Source organism: Phyllostomus discolor, chromosome 13 (genome assembly GCF_004126475.2).
Source record: "Phyllostomus discolor isolate MPI-MPIP mPhyDis1 chromosome 13, mPhyDis1.pri.v3, whole genome shotgun sequence".
In the NCBI taxonomy this organism is placed as follows: Eukaryota; Metazoa; Chordata; class Mammalia; order Chiroptera; family Phyllostomidae; genus Phyllostomus; species Phyllostomus discolor.
The window spans coordinates 25,878,652-25,903,818 of record NC_040915.2 but is presented as its reverse complement, the minus strand read 5'-3'; the positions used below and the strand labels follow the sequence as shown (position 1 = coordinate 25,903,818).

At 52.8% G+C, this 25,167-nt stretch overlaps 1 protein-coding gene across 5 annotated transcripts in view; it reads right to left on the bottom strand.

Moving 5' to 3' along the window:
* CYFIP2 (cytoplasmic FMR1 interacting protein 2) overlaps positions 1-25,167 on the bottom strand; it is a 104,376-nt gene that overhangs the window by 54,871 nt on the left and 24,338 nt on the right. For 3 of the 5 annotated variants that reach the window (XM_028527236.2, XM_036013709.1, XM_036013710.1), the window contains 15 exons: positions 24,473-24,654; positions 22,656-22,752; positions 21,353-21,481; positions 17,732-17,836; positions 15,492-15,583; positions 13,671-13,788; positions 11,239-11,358; positions 10,633-10,758; positions 9,045-9,211; positions 7,928-8,075; positions 5,717-5,791; positions 4,761-4,914; positions 3,606-3,762; positions 3,023-3,119; positions 324-400 (listed from right to left, as the gene is read on the bottom strand). In XM_028527236.2, the coding sequence (XP_028383037.1) occupies positions 324-400; positions 3,023-3,119; positions 3,606-3,762; positions 4,761-4,914; positions 5,717-5,791; positions 7,928-8,075; positions 9,045-9,211; positions 10,633-10,758; positions 11,239-11,358; positions 13,671-13,788; positions 15,492-15,583; positions 17,732-17,836; positions 21,353-21,481; positions 22,656-22,752; positions 24,473-24,654 (1,844 nt within the window). The remainder of the gene's footprint in view (positions 1-323; positions 401-3,022; positions 3,120-3,605; positions 3,763-4,760; positions 4,915-5,716; positions 5,792-7,927; positions 8,076-9,044; positions 9,212-10,632; positions 10,759-11,238; positions 11,359-13,670; positions 13,789-15,491; positions 15,584-17,731; positions 17,837-21,352; positions 21,482-22,655; positions 22,753-24,472; positions 24,655-25,167) is intronic. The other 2 variants (XM_028527237.1, XM_028527239.2) reach the window with 1 other exon arrangement.

Sequence of the window (25,167 nt, the reverse complement as noted above, 5' to 3'; positions counted from 1 at the left end):
TATCACCTTCAGAAATAAACTCAAGTGTTCCTTTCTCAGAACAGCCTTTCCAGTTCCCTACCTCAAAGACTAGTTCAGGTTTAACTGTCACAGTCCCACATTCCCATGAACTTTTCATTCACAGGGAGCACGTACCCTCCCCCTCCCTCGTCACTGTGCATGCATTGGTTTTTACTAATGTCTGTCTTCCCGGGAGGTCCAGCCCCAAACCTGTTTTCCTCTCCTGTATTCTAGCACCCAGTCCAGGCCCATGGAATCATTCCGACTTCCTTCCATGACAAAGAAGGGAAGTTTTGCAACAGGAAAACCCCAGGCTCTCATACCTGCCGGCCATGGCTTTGTAGTAAGCAAAGATCTGGTCCGCCAGCTTGTAGACAAACTGATCAAAACACAGGTTCACCTGGCAAAGAGGAAGCAGGAAATGTTAGCGGTGCCCAGCCAGCTCTATCACAGAAACTTGGGCAACTCAGAGGGCAGCTGGGGAGGACCGCCTAAAGTGTGTAGCAGGGCGGGAGGCTTTGAAGGAAAAAGAAAAAGAAGATTCTGTGGCCAAGTGAAGTTGGGAAATCTGGTCCCTTGCTCTCAAGGTCCTCAGTGAGGCACAGAGAAGGCAAAGCTCAGAAAGCTGTTGCGGAACTGCCCTCCCCACCCGTCCCCTCCTCCACGTTACAAGGGGCTGGCCCGGGGGACACAGCAGGCGGGACTTCACATCCTGCAACCACTCCTGTCCTCCTGCCCTGGCCACCTGTCACGACAGACTTTTTTGTCATTCCCCTTCATTTTAACCTCGCTTTGCAGATAAAGAGGTAGATGGTCATTAGACATTTAAAACATTTAAAAATATATATTGCTTAAAAACCTTTGATTTTTAATGGGCAAGGGACTGTCTTGCCATTTCAGTGTTTCATGGCATTGGTGCTGCTCAGGCGGGAAGAAAGTGCACATCAGACACAGAGGATCAAATCCAATCCCCCACCACGGTAAGAGCAGGAAATGGCGGGGGGTGGGGCAGGCGGGGGCTTTAAAGAGACGGGGTGGCCGTATGATATCAAAGGAAACAGCTCATAGTTAGGTGATTAATCCTTGACTCTTTTTTTACCAAATTCTCAGCTCTATGTGGTGAACTCTTTAATTCAATGAGCTCTCATGCCTTTTGCTTTACACTCCAGATGTTATTCTGAACACAAAAACAGTGGCGTATGTAGTGCTGTCTTCATAGGTGGGTAACCAAGGCCATTGCCCTGGACTTTGAACTTCAAGGGCATTGGGTCTTCTCCAGTCAAGGAGCCTGCAGGGTCCAGGCCGGGGTGCCCACTCATACCCCATGACCCTCCTGTAGAACCAGGTTTGAGTGTCCTTGCCCCAAGGGCCCAAGCCCCTTCTGGGCCCTGTGTGCTCCCTTCCCAGGGTTCACCCCCAAGGGCAAGCTATTCTGCAAGTCCGTGCACCCCTAGGGCTGGCCAAGGGGCCATTGTTCGGGGGCAGGAGATGAGGCTTGGGGAACCTCACACATATCGGAGAGGCCCTTCATGGTGGGGAATGGGGTCTGGAGGTATGGGAAGAGAAAGGGTCAGGCAACACTGAGGATAGGTCTGCCCTCCATTTCAACCCCCACAGAAATGAGAGGACGCAGAGAGAAAGCAGGATCTTCACTAGCTTCTCTTTGCAACGCACAAACTTTCAAACCCATTTAGTGGTAATGCTTATCCTAAAACATTCATGTCTTCCCTTTGCAAATAATGCCTTACAGTTGTATGACAATTTTACCTCACTGGCCTCATTCTATGTCTCTATAATCCCAGGGACGTGACAGAACAGTGACTATCATTCCAGCTTCCGGGAGACAAAGCTGAGCCGTCAGTGCCTTTGATCCCCTGCTCCTGCCAGCTCCTGGCAGGACTGCGCTTCCTTGCTCCTCTTTGAAAGGAGGTGCAGCCATGTGACTTGCTGTGACCCATGACATGTCACTTTCAGGTGGCAGCTTTAAGTACCAGAGTGTGTGATTCACCCTGACCTTTCCCCCGCTGGGGCAAGTAGTCAAGGAATATTCCCAGTGGGTCCCAGGCTGGAGACTACACGGAACGGAGCCTCCGGCCAACCTATAACGCAGACACAAGCCTTTGCTTTCAAGCTACTAAGAATCTGGGGTTGGTTGTTACTATATGGTAACCCAGCTTATCCTGACCGTTACAGAAATAAAGCCATTGAGTGACTCTCTAGCAAACAGCTGAATAGCCGAGAGGATGCCGATATTTCAGCCCTATCGGTACTAGACAGAGACTCTGTGACTTGGGATGTGACACTTGACCCACTTTAAGTCTCCAATTGATTGCCTGCCGAACAGATAGCAGCGTATACTTCTTTACATTGTGGTCAAGGTTATGTAAAATGTTTGTATAGTGCATACGCTGTGCCTGGCATATGGTAAGTATATAATAATTGATAGGTGTATTACTATTGTTACTGTGAGCCAAGTAATCAAACCATAAAAGACCCATTAGAAGACTAATTTTACCCATGCAGTTCTACCATTTGCTATCCCTTAACCGTTCAGAAAATAAGGACCATCATCCCAGTCTAGGTGCTTTGGGGGAGCACACTCCAGAATAAGTCATTGATCCCCCATGCTGTGGTCCCCCCCAAATTCATATGTTGAGATCCTAACCCCCAAAGGTGATGGTAGGCAATGAGGTCATGCGGGTGGAGCCCTCATGAATGGGATTAATGCCCTTATCAGAGAGACCCCTGGAGCTCCCTCGCCCCTTCCACCATGGGGGACACAGAAGTCTGTGACCCAGAAGAGCACCCTCACCCAAAAATGCTGGCACCCTGATCTCAGACTTCCAGCCTCCAGAACATTAAGAAATAAATATCTGTTGTTTATAAGTCATCCAGTTGGTGATATTTTGCTACAACCTGAATGGACTAAGACACCCCAACTTTGCGCCAACAGCTAAAGATGTGGAAGGTCCAGCCGCTCAGAACAAGAATAAAGGAACAGAAGGAGAAGCACGTCACTTGCCTCGGCCTCGATCTCATCATACAGGAACTGCTTTTTGAACTTGGTCAGCGCATAGTAGGCGCTGTCGTTGTACAGATCCAATGGGTAGAGGACGTACCTTAAGAGGAGAAAACAAGGTCAGCTTACTAATCATCTCTCTTATGGCAGGCAGATTTATACCCGCTTGGGAAACATGAAAATCCAGAAGAAGAGATGAGCAAGTTCAGGGAAAGGAAAAGAGAACCTCCCAGCATTCCATGTTTCCAGCCTCCACTTAGGAATAACTCACTTTATGACCTGCCCACAGAAATGAAAAGCCCAGATGCTAATATACCCAAGGCCTGCAAAAAAAATGAATTAGCTTCCCGATCTCCAGAACTGACTGTTTTCCCGGGCTGACTGTTACAAGACTAAAAGCATCAGAGGGCAGATGGGCTGGTAGGTTCTGAACCTGTCTGCAAGGCTCAGCCAAATCTGGTGTGACCAGATCCTTGGCTGGGCACAATGCCTCATCTGGAAGGTTCTGGAGAAAACAGAGCTCTCTGGCAAATGAGCCTCTGCCTGCACCCCAGGCACCTCCTGCTGGCCCAGCCCTGCGTCTTACTCCATCATGGAAGGCTCTTTGGTTTCCAGGATGTGGTCTGTTAGGATCCAGGGCATGGACATCTCAATGGGAAACTGGATTCGCCGGCCCATGGTCAACTCCAGGAAGAACTCGCGGAACCAGAGCTGGGAGAGGTCACAGCACTGCTGCAGGGCTTCTGGGGAGCATGAGGGAGAGAGCCTTGGGTTACGGGGGCAGCAACAGAGGACCTGCGAGCTTATTGTGTTATTGTGTTTATGACTTTTTCTGTTGCTATTATGATGGTGCGAGGTACACAGCTGGTCCTCATGAGTGTGACCCCATCAGTAGGTCCTGCTCTCTTCAACTGGAATGCCAGGCTAACATCTATTTAGAAGACAGGGTTTGTTACGCCTTCAGAGACAGTGACAATGCGCGGGGAAGGCATGGGGAAGGAGGTGGTGATGTTTTAGAGCTTTTGGGACCCCCACAGTTTCTGTCACCCCCTCTACAAAGTCACCCTGAAAATACTTGCTATTCAAAGTGTTAAGACAGGTCTCCAGGTGTCTGCTTTTAAGTGGACTGCAGCTCTGTGACCCCTTGTACGTAGGAATTCCTGACTCACTGCTCAGAGGCCTTGAAGGCCCCTCTTAGGCTACGCTCCATGAAGAACTTCGGACTATCGGCTAAGGTCTCTCTTCAGTACTGACAGATGCGCTACCACTCCCATGACCCTGGGATGCTCCTCTCCCTGTATTCTGCCCTGTCACACCTGGGCACGCATCCTGCTGACAGGGGAAGGGTGGGGGACACAGGATGGGGGTCCAGCCTGGGAGCCTCCTTTGCTAGGGGCAACAAGCGGTAATCGGCTCAGAGCTGCTGCTTAGAAGCAACACACTGACCGAGTCCTAGGTGTGCCTGAGCACACTGCTGTTTCTGACCCCCCTCTGCTAAGGGCTTCATGACAAATTAGCCACAAATGTCTACCAGACGGGTATCTCCAGCTCAGTCAGAATATCTGGGCTGAGCCTGGCCTTTCCTGGGTCCCAGGGTGCATCAGAAAGTGTGTATTTTTTCCTTGGCGGCAAAATGCACCCCTGGGGTCAGTGATCGCGTCTCTTGGCAACTTCTGGCCTGACCGCTTAGCAGCTCTGGGCCCAGGAGGGCCCCACTCTCTCCCCAGACCCCGTGGCTCACCGCTGATGTTGAGCAGGTGCGTGAAGAAGAAGGACTGCTTGTGGAAGTCCTCTATGGCGAGGACAATGGGGCCGTCGAGGCTGCTCCTCAGGGTCTTCTTGGAGCCGCTCTTGTCCGCGATGAGCGATTCGAGCATGGTTCGCACCATGTACAGCTTGAAAAGGAAAGGCAGGCAGGTCAGGCAGGTCATTTGGAACACGTGACCTTTCAAGAGGGAGACTAGCCAGCCCAGGAAGGCAGTTCTGTCGGGGGCCTGCGGCATCCCCGGGTAGGTGGTCCTGGTAAAACCAGGTCCTTCAAGGCCCAGGCTCCTGCTCTGCTCGGCCAAGGGCATGGGCATCAGAGGGGAACCTCATTCCACGCCACCCTGGAGTCGCTCCCTGCCTCCCCAGATAGCACTGTGGCACCGTGGGTGGATCATGATACTGACAGTCAAAAGACCGGGGAGTCAAAGCCAGGCACTGCCACTGACTTGCTGTGTGACCTTGGGCAACAAAGTCCCACTCTGGGCCTTAGTTTTCTCATCTGTTGACATGAAGAAGTTGCGCCAGATACTTTCTCAGACCCGTCCCTTCCAGGGCTAACACTCGGAAGAACTGTGACATGGCCTAGGAGCCGAACAAGCCCCCCACCACCTCAAGCGTCTGGCTCTCAGCATTTAGAAACCATTCCTGAGGAATTCTGCCCTCTGGTGGCACCAGCTGCACGGCGCAGCCTGCCGAAATCCTGGGCGGAAAGCGCGTGAAGGTTGGTACTTACACAGGAGCCTACTAGACAATTAGCTCCCTCTCACAGAGGACCTTAAGAGCAAAGGGTACAGGGGCTAATCTAGAGCTCTCCACATCATCTGTCTTTGAATCTTAGGGCCGGAAGGGGCCTCGAGGAGCCAGGCTAGTCCATTCCTGCTGCCTCCTGGACAGGTGCACCCAAACCAACCCCGCCAGGCGGTGTGATACCAGGGATCGGCAGCCTCTTCGGCCGTGTGTGCCACCAGTGGGGTGAAACAAAGCCCTCGGGGACCACTGGCAGGCCTAAGACATAGGTAGGAGAGAGGAGGAGGGGATGGGAGGGCAGGAGAGACAGGGAAGAGGAGGAGAGAGAAAAGAGAGAGAGAGAAAAGCGAGAGGTATTGTATACGGTGGGAAAGCCGTCACGACTGCTAGGGGCCACTGGCCGACCACCTCTGCGACGCTCCAACCTCCCTCTGCCACCACGTCCGTGCTCGCTGCCTCGGGGCCTCCGCTCGGCTCTCACCCGCCCTGCGCCTGGCGCTGGGCGGGGCGGCGGGGCCACAGAAAGGAGGGGTGCGCCATCCCCCCTCTGCGGCCCTGCGGGGGTGCGTATCTATCATCCCTAGCAATCGGGAAGCCCTCTTCTCATGATGGCCTTGGGAGGCCTCGGAAAAGGGTTAAGTCCCTCCTTGTGGGTGCTGACTGATTTGTATCAAATTCTATCTGAAAATCCCTTTTGTCCGTGCGAGGGGGAACTCTTTTCCCGCCTAGCTGTACTGAACAGAGCCTTTCACTTGCCACCACGGCCCGCGTCCCAGTGGGGCTCGAGGCCCACGTCTGCTGTGCTCCCAAGGCTCCGGCAGAGCCCTGGGGTGGGAGTCAGGAGACCTGGTTCTTGTCCTGCCTCAACCTGTCACTCACCTTGTGGCTTGGACAAGTCACTTCCCCTCTCTGGACCTCAGTTTCCCCATCTGTAAAATAGGGGGTGGGGACTGGGACTAGTTTGTCTGTAAGGGTGCTTTTAGGTCTGACTGTCTAGGAGCCTATTAAATGCATCTGTGCCACCTGACACGACTTGGTGGTGCAGGGGGTGCTGACTGCTGGAGACATTCGCCTTTTGTTTGTCTGTAAATAGTCCTTCTCTCTCTCTCTCCCCCCACCTTCTCTCTCTGCTTCCAGCACAACCCCTCTCCTTTCCAGTTTCTCTTGTGCCTTGTCTGTCTCTCCCTCACTCATGTCTTAGGACTTAGAGAAATGCCCGAAGTCCTGCTCAGCCCCGCCGGGGGCATTCTGGGCTAGAAAGGTCTCCGGCCCCTAACACTGCACAGAACTGTCTGAAGAAGCTTCCTCAGGACATCCCACAGCCAGCAGGCAAGATCAAGACAAACCAGCCCACGGGTGGTGACGCCAAGGGGCACTAAGGACGATAGTCCTGAGCACACACCTAGCCCCGTCCCTCCTCCCCGCACCCCTGCCCGGACACAGACGCACACACAGTGAGAAGGGTCAGGGGCGGCCTCGGGTGGCTCATCTCAGATGGCTCAAGAACTCAGGTACGTGGAGAGAGGCTTAAAGGTCGAGAGAAACAGGAGTCCCAGCCTGGGGCTTCTGGACCTGTAATGCCTTTAAAAATGGCAACGGAGCTGCAAGCTTCCCCCCAATACTTCAGAAAGCCCACCAGAAGCTGTTAGCCTTTAAGTCGGTGGCAAAGACTTTACTACAATGCCCAGATTCTTTCATTGTTTCCTGTAATCTTACACCGGCTTTGGAGGAGCCACAGGCAACCTGTTGCTGGTCAGAAGCTCCAGTTGGAAACCTGCAATATCCTGGATTACTAGACTTTCTCTGAGGGGTCAAGGGCTTTCAATAGTTGTGCTTTGGGGGGGCAAAGAGGGATTAAAAAGGGGGTATTTTATCAGTACCATGATCTCCTACAAAGTTTTCATTTAATGGAGAAGATAAGCAGAGCTCAGAGAGGTCAAGGCACTTTCCCAAGATCACACAGCAAGTCAGAGGCAGAACTTGTGAATTCCCAAGCTGGGATGCCACTGCAAGGGAAGGGGCAGGGTCCATTAAAGAGGAACAGGGCAGATGCATATAGATTCTACCTTGAACTCCTCCTACACTTTGGAACCAGTCCTGGTGTTACCCCCCATTTGCCAGATTAGACAGCTGAGGCACAAAGAGAATTATCTAACGTGCCCAAGGTCACACAGGTATCTAGGATGAGAATCCAGGTCTCCTGAATCTTAAACCAGCGGTCCTCCCTCCTGTATCAAAACCAGATGGCAGAATAAGACTAGAGCAGCTGCTTGACCCTGCCCCTCCTGCCTGAGGACCCCCGGCCCCGGTGCCCCACGGCCCAGCCAGGATGACCTGCCACGGCCTGGCTGGCCTCTGAGTCAGCCGAGCTGGCCTGTGCTCGCAGCCGCCTACCTGTGTGCTGGAGGGCCCCACGGCACGCCGGGGCACCTTGATGTCAAATCCACCTTTCGGATCCTTCTCTCCTCTCAAGCATGGGTCGTTGGGGGGCTCCCGGCCCCCCTCCCAGTCACAGATGGTTTTCCGAATCGCCTGCAGGACGCTGGGAAGGAAGGACGGAGGCTCAGGTCAGGTTTCACCGTTAGAAAGAGGTAAACCTTGCAAGCCTGTTTCTAGAGCCTGTGGTGTCCCGGGACCGCTTCCCTAGAACTCCTGCGATGCCCGTAAGAGGTGCTCACCCTGGATGCAGAGGTGCTCACCCTGCATGCGGAGGTGCTGGTTTAGCAGATCTGAGGTGCAGCCCTGAAGCCTGCATCCCACAAGTGCCCCAGGTGATTCCAAAGCCCACTGGCTGCCTGAGAACCCAGCCCTGAGCCTGTGCCGTGGCAGAGTGGGGCGGGATGGCTGTTCTTGGTGTTGGGCAGAGGAGAGTCTCATTAGACTCATTAAACCGCTGCACATTTACAGCTTTAATAACAGCTTATGTTCGCTGCATACTTACTCCATGCTGCTGTGCGCTTAGGTTGACATATGGATTATCTCATGTTATCATCCCAACAGCCTACGGCAGGGGTGCCAAACTCATTTTCACCGGGGGCCACATCAGCCTTGCTGTTGCCTTCAAAGGGCCGAATGTAATTTCAACTCCTTAACAGTTAAGGAGTAGTTACATTTATACAGTCCTAAAGTTATTTCAGCCTTTTGAAGGCAACTGTGAGGCTGATGTGGCCCCCAGTAAAAATGAGTTTGACACCCCTGGCCTAAGAGGTAGGTAGGTACCATTATCACCCACGTTTCACAAATGACGGGTAGAGAGGTTCAGAGAAGGTAAGTAACTCGACTGAGTTCACATAACCAGGCAGTGATGGGTGTGGGCTTCGAACCCAGAGACTGAGGACTCATCCATCTCAAATGTCCAGTCTCCTAACAAGGCTTCCTGAAACGTGCTGGGAGGGTCTGTGTGTGTTCAGAGGCTGCCCCGGACGCTGACTGAGCAGGCAGCTTCTGCTGAGGCCTGCACCGCACCCCTGGTTTCTGATGTGCCCCTGCGAAGGGCCACACGGAGCCCCACCTGATGAGAACGTTCTTCTTCTTCCGCACCGCCTGCCTCAGGGGCTCGCGCAGCGTCACCTGGGCGAAGTCCTGCAGCGCCGCGTAGATGGTGTTCCTGATGGCCTGGTTGAAGACACTCTCCATCCGGCCCATGAGCACCTGCAGGCCTTTTATCATGGCGATCACCTGGCCGGGCAGAGACCAAGGTCAGGTTCACTGCACCTGGGCACACCTGTCTGTCCAGTCCTCTACCACATCATGTGATCACAGCTGGTCTCCTGCCTGAAATTACACCCCTGGGCCTCAGTCCATTAAAGTGTGGCCTGGAGACGTGCTAAGGGACAACTCGGACCCCTTAGAGGTGTCCGACCCTTTACAGCTTCCACAGCTCAACCACACCATTATCTCCTCTGATGACTGATGTCTGACTCCCAGCAGGAGCCCTGGGATGGAGCGGGCGGACACGATCAGCTCCCATTGGCAGACAGGAAGCTGAGGCCCACACAGCGGAAGTGGCCTTGGGCCCAAGGGCTAGTGTCCAGGTGTCCAGCTTCCCGGCCTCAGACAGTCATGAGAGAGGGAGCTGTCACTCAAAACTTAGTATGAATGAATTGTCCTCCCTCAAAATAGAAACATCTTTTTGCAATGAAACAAACAAACAAAAAACAAATTAGAAGGTTATAAACCGGGAAGTAAGAATCTCCCCTCCAGAAACTACTACTATTAATGGGCTGGTATACAAAAATACAAATACTTATGTCCTTCCGTTTTGAGCAAATATGCAAAAGTATATTAATTTTACTCTAAATGGAATTATTTTTTACACACTGTTCTTTAACCTGGTTTTTTTTTTGGACTTAACCACACATACACTGTGCATGTTTTTCCATGTTGGTACATCCATTTTAGTAGCCACATAGTATTCAATGACATACCTGTACCCACATTTGTCTTACCTGGTCCCAGGCTGGAGGACATCTCAGCTGTTCCCATGTTTTGATATTATAAACAACACTGTGATAAATACCTATGTGCATGTGTCTGCATGTGTCTTTGCACAGTTGGCTCATTTTTCAGGGGTATATTCCCGAAAGACCTTCTGAGCCCAAGGGCACACACATTAAACGTTTGAGTCCATCCCACCAGACTGTCCTCATAGAAGGACATGCACACGAGCCACCCAGGTCTCCGAGAGGGTCTGTTTCCCACACTTCAACAGCGATCACCAATCTTCAAGACCTGACCATCCTGAGTGGCCAACAACACTCTCTCATCTTAGTTTTAATCTGCAGTTCTGTCTGAACACTCATCCGTTCAGGCATTTCTCTGATCTCTGTCAGCTATTTTTTGGCTTGTTTCTTCTGTTGGTTTTCCTTTGTTCAGTTTTCTAGTGGAGTGAACACTTTCATTTTGGATTTTTAAGAACAGAATGAGATTCTAATTGTTTGTGAATAACCTGAGAGAGATGAATTCGGGCAGAGAAGGGGGACAGGGACATGCATGCCCAGGAGGGGACCAAGGCTGCTCAGAACCAGCCCCTCCCACTGCCACAGACCCTGAGCAGCAGCTTCGGGGGCTGGAGGAGACGCCGGGAGGGCAGCACCCACCTCCACGAAGGCGAACTTCTCCTCGCTGGTGTAGTTGTAGCGCGTGGCTCTCTCATACTCCTCCGCCGTGCCGGGGCAGTCCTTGTTACAGAACTTGTCCGTGGGGTGGACCAGCTTCCAGGAGTACTGCGGGGAGGGAACAACCCAAACGTCATCAGCGGCGGAACACAGAGACAAAACCAGGTGTGCCCGTGCCACGGGAGGGAATAAAATGCAGATTCACCCCACAACATGGATGGACCTTGAAAACATACCAAGTGAGAGGAGCTACCCACAAAAGACCACACAGCACAGGATTCTACTTACAAGGAAACACCGAGAACTGGAAAATCTATAGCGACAGAAAGTAGGTTGCTTAGGACTGGGGAGACAGGGAATGGGGTGTGTGTGCGGGGGTGCAGCAGTGATCCTATTTTTGAGGCAATGAAAATGTTCTAATAGGTGATTGCATAACTCTGTAAGCACACAGAAAGCCAATGAATCTACATTTTAAATGGGTGATTGGTATGGTATGTGAATTATAGCTGCTGAAAAGAGTGCTCAGGGAGAGGCAGGCAGATGCCAAGGGAACGGAGGTCGGGCTGAAGGGGCCGGGGGGACACCCACCACCTCCATGACGTGGGCGCTCCACTTGGACAGCAGCTGCAGGCCCCGCAGGGCCAGGTCGAAGAGCTCACGGTACTCCTCGTCTGACTTCTGGCTGTCCAGCCCGGAGCCCGTCACCACCTGGGGAACACCGGCCGTCACCCTCACCGCCCACGTGCCCGGCACTTTTGCACACTCCTTCATTGACCCTCCTCCCCGCAAGAACGCTACAAGGAGGAGCGATTATTACATCCCCTTGACAGGTAAACTGAGGCTCGAACAGCACCTTGCGGAGGGCCGCGTGGCTGGTAAATGAGTGGCTGAGGGTTCCAACGCAGGTGGAGAGACGCCAGCCGCCCTGGTGCCTCTCCCAGAGCAGCGGCGGCTTTCCGACTTTTCTGACTGTGACTCACAGCAGGAAACTCGCGCCCCAGACTCAGGGACCCTACTTCGAGACATTAAACACTCGCACGAAACACTCGTCACAAAGCTGCTCTACTCTTAACACAGGGGCTTCCTCTGATTTTCCATTCCATTTCACACAAAAATCCTCATCGTGTGTCCCTAAACGGATTTCACAGCTCATTAATTGGACATGACTGACTGACCGGAACGTGCTGGCGGGGACAGACATCTGTTTGCACGTGTAGTGTTCCACGATGAAAGAGTGTGTAAGCATGCATGTGCATAGGCATGTGTGTGTATATATGTTTGAACACACACATAAACATACAGAGACCGTTCTCGTTACTTGTGCATTCTGTATTTGTGAATTCGCTGACTCACTAAAATGTACTTGTAACCGCAACACCAATAGTTGCAGCGCCTTTGTGGTCACTCACAGACACGTGCTGAGTGACAAAAACAGTGTGGGTCCTGCCCTTGGCTGAGGCTGGACCAGGCGAGGCTCTGCCTTCTTGTTTCGGCTTCCATACTGTAAACAAGTGTCTTTTCCGTGGTTTGTTCAGTGCCAAGTTTTTCACATGTTTGTGCTTTTTATTAGTGATGATTTCACTGTTTCTGATGGCCCCAAGCCTGGTTCTGAAGTTCTGTCTAGAAGACTAAGAAAGAAGTGCTTTTGGAGAAAATGTGTTTTACACAGGCTTCCTTCAGGCATACATTATAGTGCTGTTGTTGGCTGTGAGTCCATGTTAATGAATCAACAACATCTCTTATTACCTGGGGTGTCTTCGAACAGAAAAGCACATAAAACAGGGTTACACGTTGATCAGATGCTGAACACGCTGTGACCAGAGACTCACGGGGACCTAACCCCATGTTTTCCCCGGAGCAATGGCTCAGTGTTGGTTAATTCAGTGTTCACCACCACTTGCTAGAACATGACTACTGCGAATAACAAGAACTATCTGCATGTACATATATGAAACATACAATTTAAAAAACAGCTTTGAGCCAGGCTCATTCTGAGACCACACCAAAACTTGGCGTAAAGGAGGAGTAAAGGAGGCCCTGCACCTAAAGTATGCCCGCATTTTTAGCTCAGTTGATGCGCACATGTGGTCAAGAAAGCCAAAGGCGTGCGCTTGACCTGAGTCCACATCCACGGGCCTAAAGACCACACCTTCTGCGTGTGCCTGACCATCTTCGTTTCAAACATGTGGCCTCTTTGGCAGAAGCCGTGTCTGAGTCTGGGTCTGAGAGGCATGCGCACCATGGCTGCCAGCCATGTGGTGGAACCAGTGAGCAGACATGGGACAGACAGTGTGATCGTCCAGGTGTGCCAGGTAACAAAAGGTTTCAACTCAGGAGACCTGTGCTCCTGAAACAATATGTATACTCACAGGAAGGGTTTGCAGAGGTCCAGAAGGAGATATATACCCAAACATGAATCATCGTTGGTGCTGGTTGGTGGGATTTTACGTGACAGATATTCCCTCCTTTTGTGTACTCTCTTTTTTCTGAGGTCGAGCATTTACCCTGTCCCCAGTTGTATTTTCTGGCTTGTTTAATGACCATTTGTTATTGTGCAGATTAAACTATTTAGATGGTGTTATGAGCACGAGTGTTCAGAACTCGGCTCCTGCTGTGATCCGGGGTAAAGGTGGTTTGGAACATGCACAGACTAGCAACCATTAACAATTGCCTTTTGTTCTCTGTCAGGCACAATGCGTTTTCCATGCATCACAGTTTAATCCTCTCAATGAACCGTTCTGGATACTCTTACCCATATCATTTTGCAGAGGAGGAAACTGAGGCACAGAGACGCTGACTAACTTGTGACGGTCAGCAGCAGAGGCAGAATCAAACCCAGTCCTGTGTGGCCCTAAGATCCATGCTCTTGGCCATTCTGTCCTCCTGCCTCGGCTGTGCCTTCCCTCACCCCTGCTGTCCATCATCTCTGTGGCCCTTTCTTTCCTGCCTGGTCCTCAGCCCTTTACCCCCTGGGCCCACACAACAAGCCTCCATCCCAGCAGCTGGAGTGGCGTGCTCACCTCACTGTTGCTGTAGCGAGCGAGTTCGGAGATGAAGCGGATGTGGTCATCTCGGATCTGAACCATCTGCTCGCAGATGTTGTACTGGGGGCTGATGCTGCTCTGGGTACAAGTCCACCTGGGCGGAAAATCACAGGGTCGGACAGGTCCTTGGGTCGTCGGCACATGGTGGAACAGGCTCCTTCCACTTACACGTCGCTCCCGGGACCCAGCCAAGGTGGCCGGCTCCCCTGGGTGGAACCAAGAGGTAACCCAGACATGAGCAAGACAGCCTGTGCCTCCAACATCATGGTGCTCACAGACTGAGTGGGCCAGCCTTTCCTCCTCCTCCAAGACCCAATCACAGGCTTTTCCAGATACCTGCTATCCACGCACTCACCAATCACATGAGCAAGAAGGGACTGGCAGCCTCTCTAGGGCTACAAAGGGTGGGAGTTCGTGCAAAAAAGCAAGATGGGTGACCTCCCAAAACCTGTCTACGGATGCTGACAGCCTGTGGTGGCAGCTGGCTTTGGAGGGGCCTTTGGGGAGGGACTGAGGAAACCGAGAGGGACTGTGCCTCTTCCCAACAGTGACCTGGTAATGCGCAAGCAAGCCCAGCCTGGTGAGGAATGCCATGGTCATTGTCTCTCTCTCTCCTCACCCCTCTTCTCCTCCCCCTCCTATTTCTCAACTCTAGTTCTGAAGGATATCATCGGGAAAACCACCCTACACTGGAGAGGAAACGAACGAATGCAAATCTTCACTCCCCTTCCCCAAGAGAAAAAAGTCAGCCCCCGTTACCCTCTTCCACTGTCCAGTGCTGGGTGGCCCGGTAGACGAGTTAAAAGCACGGCCACCCAAGAAAGCAGATAAACGTTTTTGGCAAGAATTTAGTATTTCAAAAGGAGCCCTGGAGTGGCCCTCGTAAGCACTCAGGATGGCAATGCACTTCCTCACGCCCACACTCCGGCTTTTGTTTCATGTTGCGTCACCAGCGCAGGGATGGGGACAAGGCCATTCAGATGAGACGCACGCCCAGCCCAGGCCACGTCACTGTGCCAGACCAGCTTCAGGTGGCAGAGGATTCACGCAGAAAGTGTGAGGAAATGGGTTCAGCATTCTCAGCTCCGTGCTTTGCCTGGAAAACCTTCCCACACACTGGCAGCCAGTGCGTTATAAAGAGGCTAACTCAGGTTTCCCTGGTGAGACTCGGTCACAGGGGCTCAAGGATGGTCGCCCCTGAACCCCTCCCTGCTTTCTCGTGGAAAGGTCAAGATCACTCAGCTTGGGAAGCAGATGCCAGCAAAAAAAAAAAAAATCCAACAACCCCAGTGATAAAGGCAGTAGCTGGACGTCCTCCACTCCCACCAGGCACTGGCAGCCCGGATGGCAGCCCAGACGCCCCAGGATGGAGGCTCACAAAACGAGCTAAGGTGAGGCCAGCGACCTTTCCATCGCAAGACCTGTCCACACCGCACACGCCACGGTATACTTACTGCACAGACTCAGAGCCTGAGGAGAGAAGCGGGATGATGGGAAGGGCGTCATCTTGCTGGCCTGACCGCCTAGGGCCGGCTGTTCCTCCCACTTCTCAAGGAAGGACTCCTGCTGTCCCACGGCGGCTGGGACAGGGAAGGGGCGTGGCTGTGCTCTGAGCCCTTTTGAACCCCAGCAGCAAAGGGCAGGCACAAAAGGGCACAGAGCACCCTCCGCTGCTCCCCTCTGGAATCCGCCTGCCCAGGGCTCTGGGGAGGGAGGAGGGGCTGAAGTGGCCCCTCGACGCCCTGCCCAGGCTGGGCGTCCTCGCAGGAGCCGAGAGACATTACGGCAGGCACTCACTTGGACTTGTTCTCTTCATAGTGAGCACTGGTCTTAATGTATCTGGCCAGCTCTATCTGCATGTCGCCGAAAAGGGGCACCACCTGCAGCTGCTGCAAAGGAAGCAAACACAGCGCGTGAGACACTGGGTCGGGACCAGGCGGCCACCTTCCACCGGGGGAGGCGGCCTCCGCGGGCCTCTGGGCTGACCCCTAGTGCTTGCTTCCAATGGTGCTTCCAAGGGACCCTGGAGTCAAAAAGAGCCCCAGCCAGCATACAGGTCCCCTGCCTCTGACCAGCCACATGTTCCAGCCACTCAGCCCAGAGGGGCAAAGGGACTTGTTCAAGGTCACCCAGCGGGCAGGTGAAGGATGAGGACCAGATGGCCTGCCTCCCTGAGCAGGGTCCTTTCTGTGCTCATTTTGCTCAGATTAGATGATCCTTGCTGCTTGGACTCTGAACTAGGAGCGGGTGCTTGGGGGCTGCGGGCTGCGGGCTGCTGTGGTGTTCCCGAGAAGGAATGGAAACGACACCACCTGACACCAGAGGGCAGCCAAGTCCCATCTGAAGACCCGGACCAATGGCGGGGAAGCCACCGTTTACGCACATGGTCTGCTTCTGACGCACTAGGCACTGGGCCAAGCACTTCCAAACCAGAGGATATTTGGGTCAGTGAAAGGACTCCGTATGACACCATAATGGTGGATACACGTCATTCTACATTTGTCAAAACCCATAGAATGTACAAGGTCAAGAGCGATCCCTAATGTAAACTGTGGGCGTTGGGTGGCAATGATGGTTCAACATAGGTCCATCAATGACAACAAATGCACCACTCCAGTGGGGAACACCGATGATGGGGGAGGGGGGGTGGGAGCTGTGCATGAGCTGGAGGAGCAAGGGGTAAGGCAAATCTTCATACTTTCTGCTCAACTAAGCTGTGAACCTAAAATTGCCTTAAACAAATAAAGTCTTTTAAACAACGACAACAACAAAAAAATAGTATCTCAACCCATACAATAGCCCTGCGAGGTCAGTACTGTTCTCACTCCCATTTCAGAGATGAAGAAGCTGAAGCTCAGATGGCGTAAGTGACTTTTTCCCGAAGTCAAACCAGCTAGAAGTCAAGGAGGTGGGGCTATGACCCAGGGCTCTGACTCACCCAGGATAATCCCCCTGAACCCTCAAGGGGACCCTATGACGTGGACCCCTTCGCACCCACATGAGGCCGGGGGGCTCAGTCTCAGAGAGGTTCTGTGGCTTTCCTGAAGTTATCCAAGGAGTACGTGGCAGGGTGGGACCCTAGCCTGGTCTGGCCAAAGCGATGTCATATCCGTCCACTCCCCCCGCCCCTCATCACGCTGAGGAAGGCTGAGGCAGACTTTGTAAGGGTCTCCCAAGATGAACCCTGTTTTCATTAGGGGTGGCTCCAGAGAAAAGTGGAAGTTCCAGCCTCAAAAAGCAGTCAAGGCACAGAATGTCTTTTGGTGGCTTATTTCCCCTTCACCTTGAAGAGTTCACGGGTCTCGGGCCCAGCCTGGTGTTCACCACGTCGCATCTGCAGGTTCTGCCTTGAGTGTTAAGCCTGGCTTTCCCATGTCTGACCCCTGGGATCCCATCCCATGCCTCCTGCAGTGCCCAGTGCTAGAATCAACTGACAGCATGGGATTCAGTTCCAAAGTAGGAAATCTCTTGGGGGAAGATCTCAAAGGCCTAGCTTAATCGAAGTGTTTTATTCGCAAAGATCTGGGGTGAGAAGCTGACATCTCTGGGGCACTGGACCAGACTGGATGGAACAGCAGGATGGATGCTCTGCAGCATCTATCTGCCCAGAGCCAGGGGCCAGCCATGGTGCTTCGGGAGGGCCAGGTGAGAGGCCGTGCTTTTGCAAACGCCCATCAATTTAAAATCCAGTCTAACCCTTCTGCTTCTGTGAGCTCTGATTTACACTGAAAAATAAAGCGGGTGCTGTCTTCCAGGATGTGCCTTTCTTTACAGGGCAGGGGGTTTCAGGAAAGGGAAAAAGCCGTGTGCACACGGGATCTCAATGCCTCCCCGGCAAACCCTAGCCAAATCCTGAGACTGGAGCACGTTGGGCCGCCAGGGGGCCCTTCTAGTGCAGATTCCCCTACCAAGGGCATTCGATTCTCTCCCTCCTCAGAGCTGCAGCCCACCAACAAGCCCCACTGCTTGCTGACCAGTCTCATTTCTTTCCCCCCAGAGAGACCATCCCTTGCCCATGCCCAGCCCCAGGTGCTGACCTTAAAGAATTTATCGATTTTGCTGAGGTTGATTCTCTTCTTGGCATCCAGTTTGTAAATGTTACTGACATTTCCATCCATCAGGTAGAGACCAAAACCCATTACCTGAGTGAGAAAGGGCAGAGCACAGAAGCCAGTCACATTGGATGGAAAAGTTTCAAAAAACTGGAAAAAGTAGGTCTGTGCACGCGTACATACCACACACACACACACACACACACACACACTCTCCCTGTGCTATACGTTCTGTTACAAAACCCACATGTGCCTTCAAATAAAGAGCACACAGGTCTAATTTCAACTGGAAATCTGATTTCCTTGAAGAGATGCGGATGACTCCTTAGTATAGAAATGTGGCGGCCGCTGCTCGCGTCCTAACGATGGGCCCGAGTCCGAGGGCTTAGGGCTCTCACGGGCATCGCCCTTAATTCTCACAACAGCCTTGCGAGTCAAGTTCCACACAAGACCCTTGTTCACAGACGAGGACTTGAAGACACAGAGAGGTCAGACAGCTTGCCAAGGTCACACAGCGAGGAAGCTGCAGGGACAGGATGCGAGCCTGGGCCTGTCCGACGCCACCACCACGTGTGCACCCAGGGCCTTCCCGAGAGGAAGGGCTGGCGGCAGCTGCTGCCGCTGCCTCCCTGGGGCCCAGCGCATCTCAGGCACTTGCGAAACACTTACCAAACGTTGAATGAACATAAAACTATTTACCTCTTTCCCCCAGGAAACAATAATAATGTAAAGCTTCCTGGGGAGCCACGGGAGACTTTATTTTTAAAATAAGAATATTTTTTAAAAACTTTTTGCCTGACAATGCTTAATAAGCAGGTTGACAAATTGCTGATATTCCAGCCCAGGTAATAATTTCCTGCAGGCTGGCTTGATCTTTTAGTCAAACATACAGGGGAGCCTCCCTTGGCTCACAGGTGCTGTGGGACCACGGGCCAGTCACAACTGACACAGCGGAGTGGACTAGAGGACTGTGAAGGTCTCGTCCGCCTCAGTAGTCGTACTGTGTGGCTCTGCGGGGTGAGTGCCAGACTTTTCTGCGAGGGGTGAACGGCACCGCCTCATGGCACCTGTGTTCCCTGACCAACTGCAGAAGTTAGACACTGCAAAACGGTGCCGGGGCCCGGCTGCAGACGCAGGACACTGAGAAGGAGGAAGGGTAAGGAGCTGCGGTGGGTAAAGATTAAAGGCCGGCGAGGGAGAAGGAAGGCCTGAGAATTTGATGGCAGCATCTAAGCATACGTGTGGACTGGAAATTGGTACCCTCACTTGTGGAAGCAGCAATTCTGGGGAGAGCTACAGTAGTTGTCTGGGCACAGCACCGGGGCTGAGAGAGGCCACGTGACTTCCCCGGACTGCTGACTGTGCAGAGGAAGCCAGAGGGAATAAGACACAAAGCCGCACTGCCCTGCACACTCCATGCAGGTGCCATGGAAATGCACCGACAGGCCTGGGGTGCTTAGAATAGCGGGAGTGACATGGAGGAGAGAAATAAAAAGTATAGCCATCAGGACAGTTTGAAAGGTGAGGTTCTGGAGAAGAAAGAATCACAAGGGCCTACGCTATGTGTATTAAGCATATGAAGGTTGGCCCCAGCCCAGGAGCTCAGTTATATCAAGGTTGCCGGTTCAATCCCCAGTCCCGGCATAGAGAATCAACCAATGATTTCATAAATAAGTGGAACAACAAAACTGATGTATTCTCCCCTGTCCTTTCTCTGTCTAAAAATCAATTTAAGAAAAGAGTTCTTGCATTAAAAAAAAGAGAATATGGCAGTTGTTCGTTTCAGTGCCATAGCTGTTGGGGAGAAATGAGAAACATTGAAGCAGCCAACATCAGGACAATGGCTGAAAAAGGGGAGCTTATCCACGGGACACTATTTAGCCACTGCACACTGTTCCACTACATTTCATGAAAAGGGACGGACATACATACCTTATGTATCCTGTGTATGTTGAAAATACATAAACACAGAACAATGGGAAGGAAATACCTTAAAATGCTAAAAGGAAAGCATTTTGCTTTCCTCTGGGTGGGAAGATTGTGAGAGACTAAAACTTTTTGTGTGTGCTTCTCTGTATATTTCAGATTTTCTACAATAATAATGATAAGTCGATAGTTTAAAAATTAAACTTGTAAATTGGTGGATCAAATGCGATGATTTTGGCCAAACAGCGCAGATTTTGCCTTCCCTCCGGGTCGGTGGTTTCTCCTCCAGGAAGGCTGACCCGACGAGGGTATGCGCACGGAGGCTGTGCTGTAAGAGTGCGCAGTGCAGACTGGCAAACACACACCCTGGGAGGGGGGATTCATTAAATAACAATGTCCCCCTACCATGGACTACTTGGCAGCCACTAAAAATTACACTGCAGAGATACCCTTAATGATGTCTGGTTTAAAAGAGAAAACCCAGCTTATAAAACATTATCATAACAGGGTGCAGCCAGGGGAGGGGGGCGGGCCCAAATGGGGATTTGTAATGGGGTCCAGAACTCAGGAAATATTAGAAAAATATATATATATAGGATGTCCTCACCCCCACAAGTCTGGGGGATGGGATGCATGGAGCAGGGCCATTGAGAGTTGTTTTGAATAGCAACAGTTTTGCAGATAACCTCTAGAATGGTCACTTAACATTATCTATAACCTTTAACTGGTTTCATAGACATGTTAAATAGCTGTGGCCATGCCCTGAGCCAGGGGGATGGGAGTGAGAGGCAACTCGCTCTGGGTACAGCACCTGTGTAAAAGCTTGCAGATGATTGGCTCCATGCCATGGGGCCACGCCTGCTCAGACTCAGGATGGCAGCCCAGTAAAGCTGGAAGAATACAGGAATCTGGCAGGTATAACTGATTGTGGGAGGAGTCAAAAATGGGGCTGCAGAGGAAGATTGGCGCTGGGATTTAAACCCAGGCACAGCAGCCATGCGGGGCTTTTGGGGACCACAGGCTTTGGCGAAAGCTGGGACTGTGCAGCTTTAGGGTGCTCCCTCTTTGCCACGTGGCCTAGGAATCAGGAGAGGCTTTGCCTGGAAGAAAAGGGGTGAAAGGACTCTTGCTGGTGGGCCATGAGAAGGTGCCCCATGGTTTTGGATTAACTGGAGATCACGGCAGTGACACAGCTGATGGTGCCAGAACCGAGGAGCTGCCTGAACCACGGATTCCTACTTCTTTTCCTGACATATGGTACCCCGGGCTGGGCAAAGGGGAGAAGGAAGGACCGTGCGTTTGTGGGTATTTTAAAAGGACTTTAGTATTTTTAATGAAGACGTTAAGTCAATACTCTAAGTCTGTATAACTTTTTAAATAAATAATCCCTTTCCTTTTCACCAACCTCTGGCACTGAGAATAGTCTTCCCTGGTTTCGTGCAAGGTGAATCTAGTATGGGGTGGGAGGGGACCCCTGGAGCAGAAGGGTGGGTCCATTCAGTAACAGTATATCGTTCGCCACCCACCCCTGGGTCTGTTCTGGAACATTATGTGCAGTAAGATCTATGTTGATGTTTGAATAAGAACAAATAAATACTGTTCTTTTAAAAAGTGATTGTCAGCAAGAAGGAGGTGAGAGGGCAATTCCAGGCCCCGGGGTGCTGACCACAGGGGTCGTACCTTGAGGAGCATGTGCTTCTCGCTGGGGGTCAGATACATCTTGTTCTCGTAGTAATCCACACAGATGTTGACAATGTCCGCCAGCAGCTCCTCGTAGCCTGGGATCACTTCCAGTTGCTGATGGAGACACTACACAGCAGCGCCCCCCTCTGGTTAGCCCCTCTCCTGCCCCCTCCTCACCCACCCCACTGCGGAATCGACAGTGTGTGCTCCTGCACCCGCCCCTCTCCCCCCACAGCCGACCACCAGGGGAGGGGGCCTGCATCCTCTCGATATCCCTCAGCGGCTGGTTGGAGCTCCTGCACGTCTCCCACCACAGGCAACTGGCTCCCCTCGGGGCCCTCCACTGTATTTCCTTGCAGTTTTGATGGTTGGAAAGGACTTTCTTGCGCTGAACTGAAAAGCAGTTCAGCTTTACAGGAAAGGCTTGTAGTGATCTCGGTTTAGTTTTGGGGGTGTGGACTTAGCCATGACATCTCTCCAGATGATGGGGGGTGACCCAGCCTGGTGGGGGGAGAGCAGGGCCCCCAGGTCTCCCTCCTGGCAGACACGGGGGTACAGAAGCACGTCTCCTGAGAGAAGGGCCCGGCAACAAGGGGCTGCGTCTCCCAGAGACAAGCCCGGAGCCTCCAGGCTGACAGCCTTTTGCCTTTAACCCAGAGCAGGGGGCCCAGGGAAGGTGGAGGGCCGCATGCAGCCTGGGTCCTGCTGGCATTCTCGCTGCTGCCTGTGCAGGCTGGACTGACAGACGAGCAAGACAGATTACATGAAGCTAGACAGAGCGTGAGAGCCACAGCCGGGTGGGCATGCGCCGGCCAGGAGGGGGCAGTGACAACAGCAACAGCGTCTTGTGCCCTCGCCATTTGTCAGGCTCTGCCTGGGCCAGAGGGGTGGCTTTTCATACAGTATCTCATTTGCTTCTCACAACATTGTCATAATGTTCTCAGAAAAAGCCCCACTGGACACATGACACAGTGAGGCGTGGACCTTGCCCAAGGTCTCCTAACGGGTCCGTGAAAGGTGCAGGGCTGGAAGACAGGCTGTTTCACTCCAGAACTCCTGCTCTCAGCCTCCGCTGATGGAGCGGCAGGATTCTGGCTGAGAAGGTTTTCGGGGAACAAAATCGGGAGAAGGTGAAGGTATTCATCTGCGGATGGGAGGGGAGACGTAGGTCTGCAGCCGAATTCCTGAGCCGGGCAGTGGGGCGTGAGACCTGGACTGGGACCCTCTGTGCAGTGTCCACCCAGCCTCTGGGCCCCGCCTGTGTCCCGGGCACCAGGACGCACAGGAAGCGTGCCCTCACCTGGGTGATCCTGTTGTGGTTGGCCAGGAACATGGACAGGTTCTGCGACTCCTGGATAGACTGGGGGTCTGCCATCTTCCTCAGGAACTGGGCAGCCCTAGAACACGGGTGTCACAGAGAGGAATGCTCAAGTGCCCCTGCCGAAGCAAGCCACCTGGGCTCCACTCCCACCTCCGCTGCCACCTGACCCGGGGTTACACCTGCCACAGGTGATGAATGTCAAAGGGGAGTGTGCTCTGGAGTCATTGCATTTGGAGCTGTTTACACTCTGATAAGGGCATCTGAAATTCAGAGGCAAGAATGCCCTGAAGGTCAAACTCCAAGTTTAAGGGCAGCTAGCATCCTATCCACCAGGTGGAGGTGGTAAGATGGAGCAAAATAAGCATCCCTGGGCCTCCGGGTGACCTCCATGGAATGGCCAGCCAGTCATGACACAGAACCACAGGCAGGAGGCGCTGTGTTTGTTGTGTATTCTGTTCTTGGAAAACCTCACTGTTTCTGAAGCAAAGCATCACACAGAAAACCGAAGTCTATTTACCCCACGAGGATTACAGGTGAGGGGACGGTGGGTACAGGGAGCACACGCAGGACTTGAAGGGAGGAGGCTGCAGTGGCCCAGACCCTCCCAACCTAACCCAGTGGTGGCACTGCCTGACAGTCACAACTCAGATGAGACACCTGCCCCGCTCACGACTCCAGCCGGCCCGCAGAGCATGTCGGCTGTGACCACGATGGAAGGGGTGGGGGGGGGGGAATTGCGGGGAGATACTACACTGTGAAGTGTCTCTGAACTTTTGTGAAAGGTGCCATTTCTGAGTCGGGCTGGAGGTGGGGCTCTGCCCGCTGGGCACCCCCAGGTTTCACAGCTCACTCGGGAGGATGACACGCTGAGAGTCAGCCTGTTGTCTGCTTTCTCCAGTGACCTGGGAGTCCCCAGGGATGATGTAGTTCAAGCAGGAAGGGCCCTTCTATCAGCGACACAGAAAATGCCTCCCAAGAGGTATGTCCAGACAACATAGAGGAAATCTGTTGCTTCTGACTCCCCACCCCACTTTTGAGTGGCTGCCCCTTAATTTCTAGAGAGGAACTACCCCTTCCCTGCTCTCGGTCCCTCTCTCTTGGGAGCTGACGCTGACCCCCAAGTGATGCCACAGGTGGGCAAGCACCTGCCCAATCAGAGCCCCCTCCCCCCACAGTGACGGATGAAGGACCTAGCACAGGACCAAGCGGGAGTGATGACAACCCTCCCTGGGACTTTTGCAAAAGCATTTGCAAGGAGGAGCATCCTTTCCTTCCTGTGAAGCGGGGGTGGCTATGCTGGCCCAAGAGAGGCCACCGCAGGGCCAAGCCTGCCTGAGAATGAGCCCATACAGAGGACAGGGGAGCTGAAAGGTGGAGGGAGCTAGACCAACACCCTCTGAGTACCCAGATCCAGGTACACAGGGGCTTCTCAGTTCTGGGAGCCAATCCCTCCCTTCTCTCACAGAAGCTGTTTGAACTGGCTGTCTGACGCTGGCAGGAATGGCTGCTGTGGTCGTTTTATTATGATCTGACGATGCTGTACTACACGGGACAAGAGAGGATGCTGCTGCCCCACAGGCAGGGAACTGGGATCTGATTCCATCTGGAGACAGAACACCCTGCAAAGACCCAGCTCTCCCAGGAGGCAGCCTGGCACCTCGTTCCTGGCACCACAGAACCAGGTCCTGTGTGCTTGGGGAGTGGCTCGTTTGGTTCTGGAGAAGCCTGTTGGAAGGGCTCCATCCTCTTCCTCCCCTTGGCCAGCTACCCAGGAAGCGGGTGGAGGTGGGGCTGACCTCTTATAGGCAGAGTGGTCGTTCTTGACGCTGCACTTCATATTCTTCAGCTCGTCCAGGACGGCGAACATGTTGATGAACTTGCCCAGGGTCAGGAGGTAGGCTTCGGAGACAAAGTCCTTCCTCCGTTCGGCATGACACAGCCGCTTCACCTCGCTACAGAACCGCTCGATGGCCTTGCGCTGCAGGAGCAAAGGAGGCGCATGCGTAAGGATGGGGCAGCGGGGGTGGGGCAGCTTGCAGCGCTCTGCGGTGAGGAGCAGGGTGGAGGCTCCCTTGAGGCCCTGGTCAGAGCCTACACATTTAGGGAAAGGCAAATCCGCCAAGAGGTCTTCCTCAGAGAAAAAATCCAAAGCTGGTTTTTCAAGGGAAGCCTGGAACCACCCCCCACAACCCCCAAGGGAGTTGAACCAATGTATTCATTAGTCACATCTTTGCAAAGAAATATCATGCGTTACTCGGTTTTGTAATCTAGCACCTAGGACAGTGTCAGGTACCAATATGGCGGTAGAGACCAAGAGTAAGACAGACATTCAGAAAAAGAGGCTCATTCATCCAATAAATAGTATTTAATGAGGGTCCACTATGTACCAGGTACCATTCTAGGCTCTGGAGTAAAGAAGGGAACAAAACTAGAAAAAAAAACCTCTGTCCTAACCAGCTTATATTTTAATGAGGAAACACAGAAAACAAGC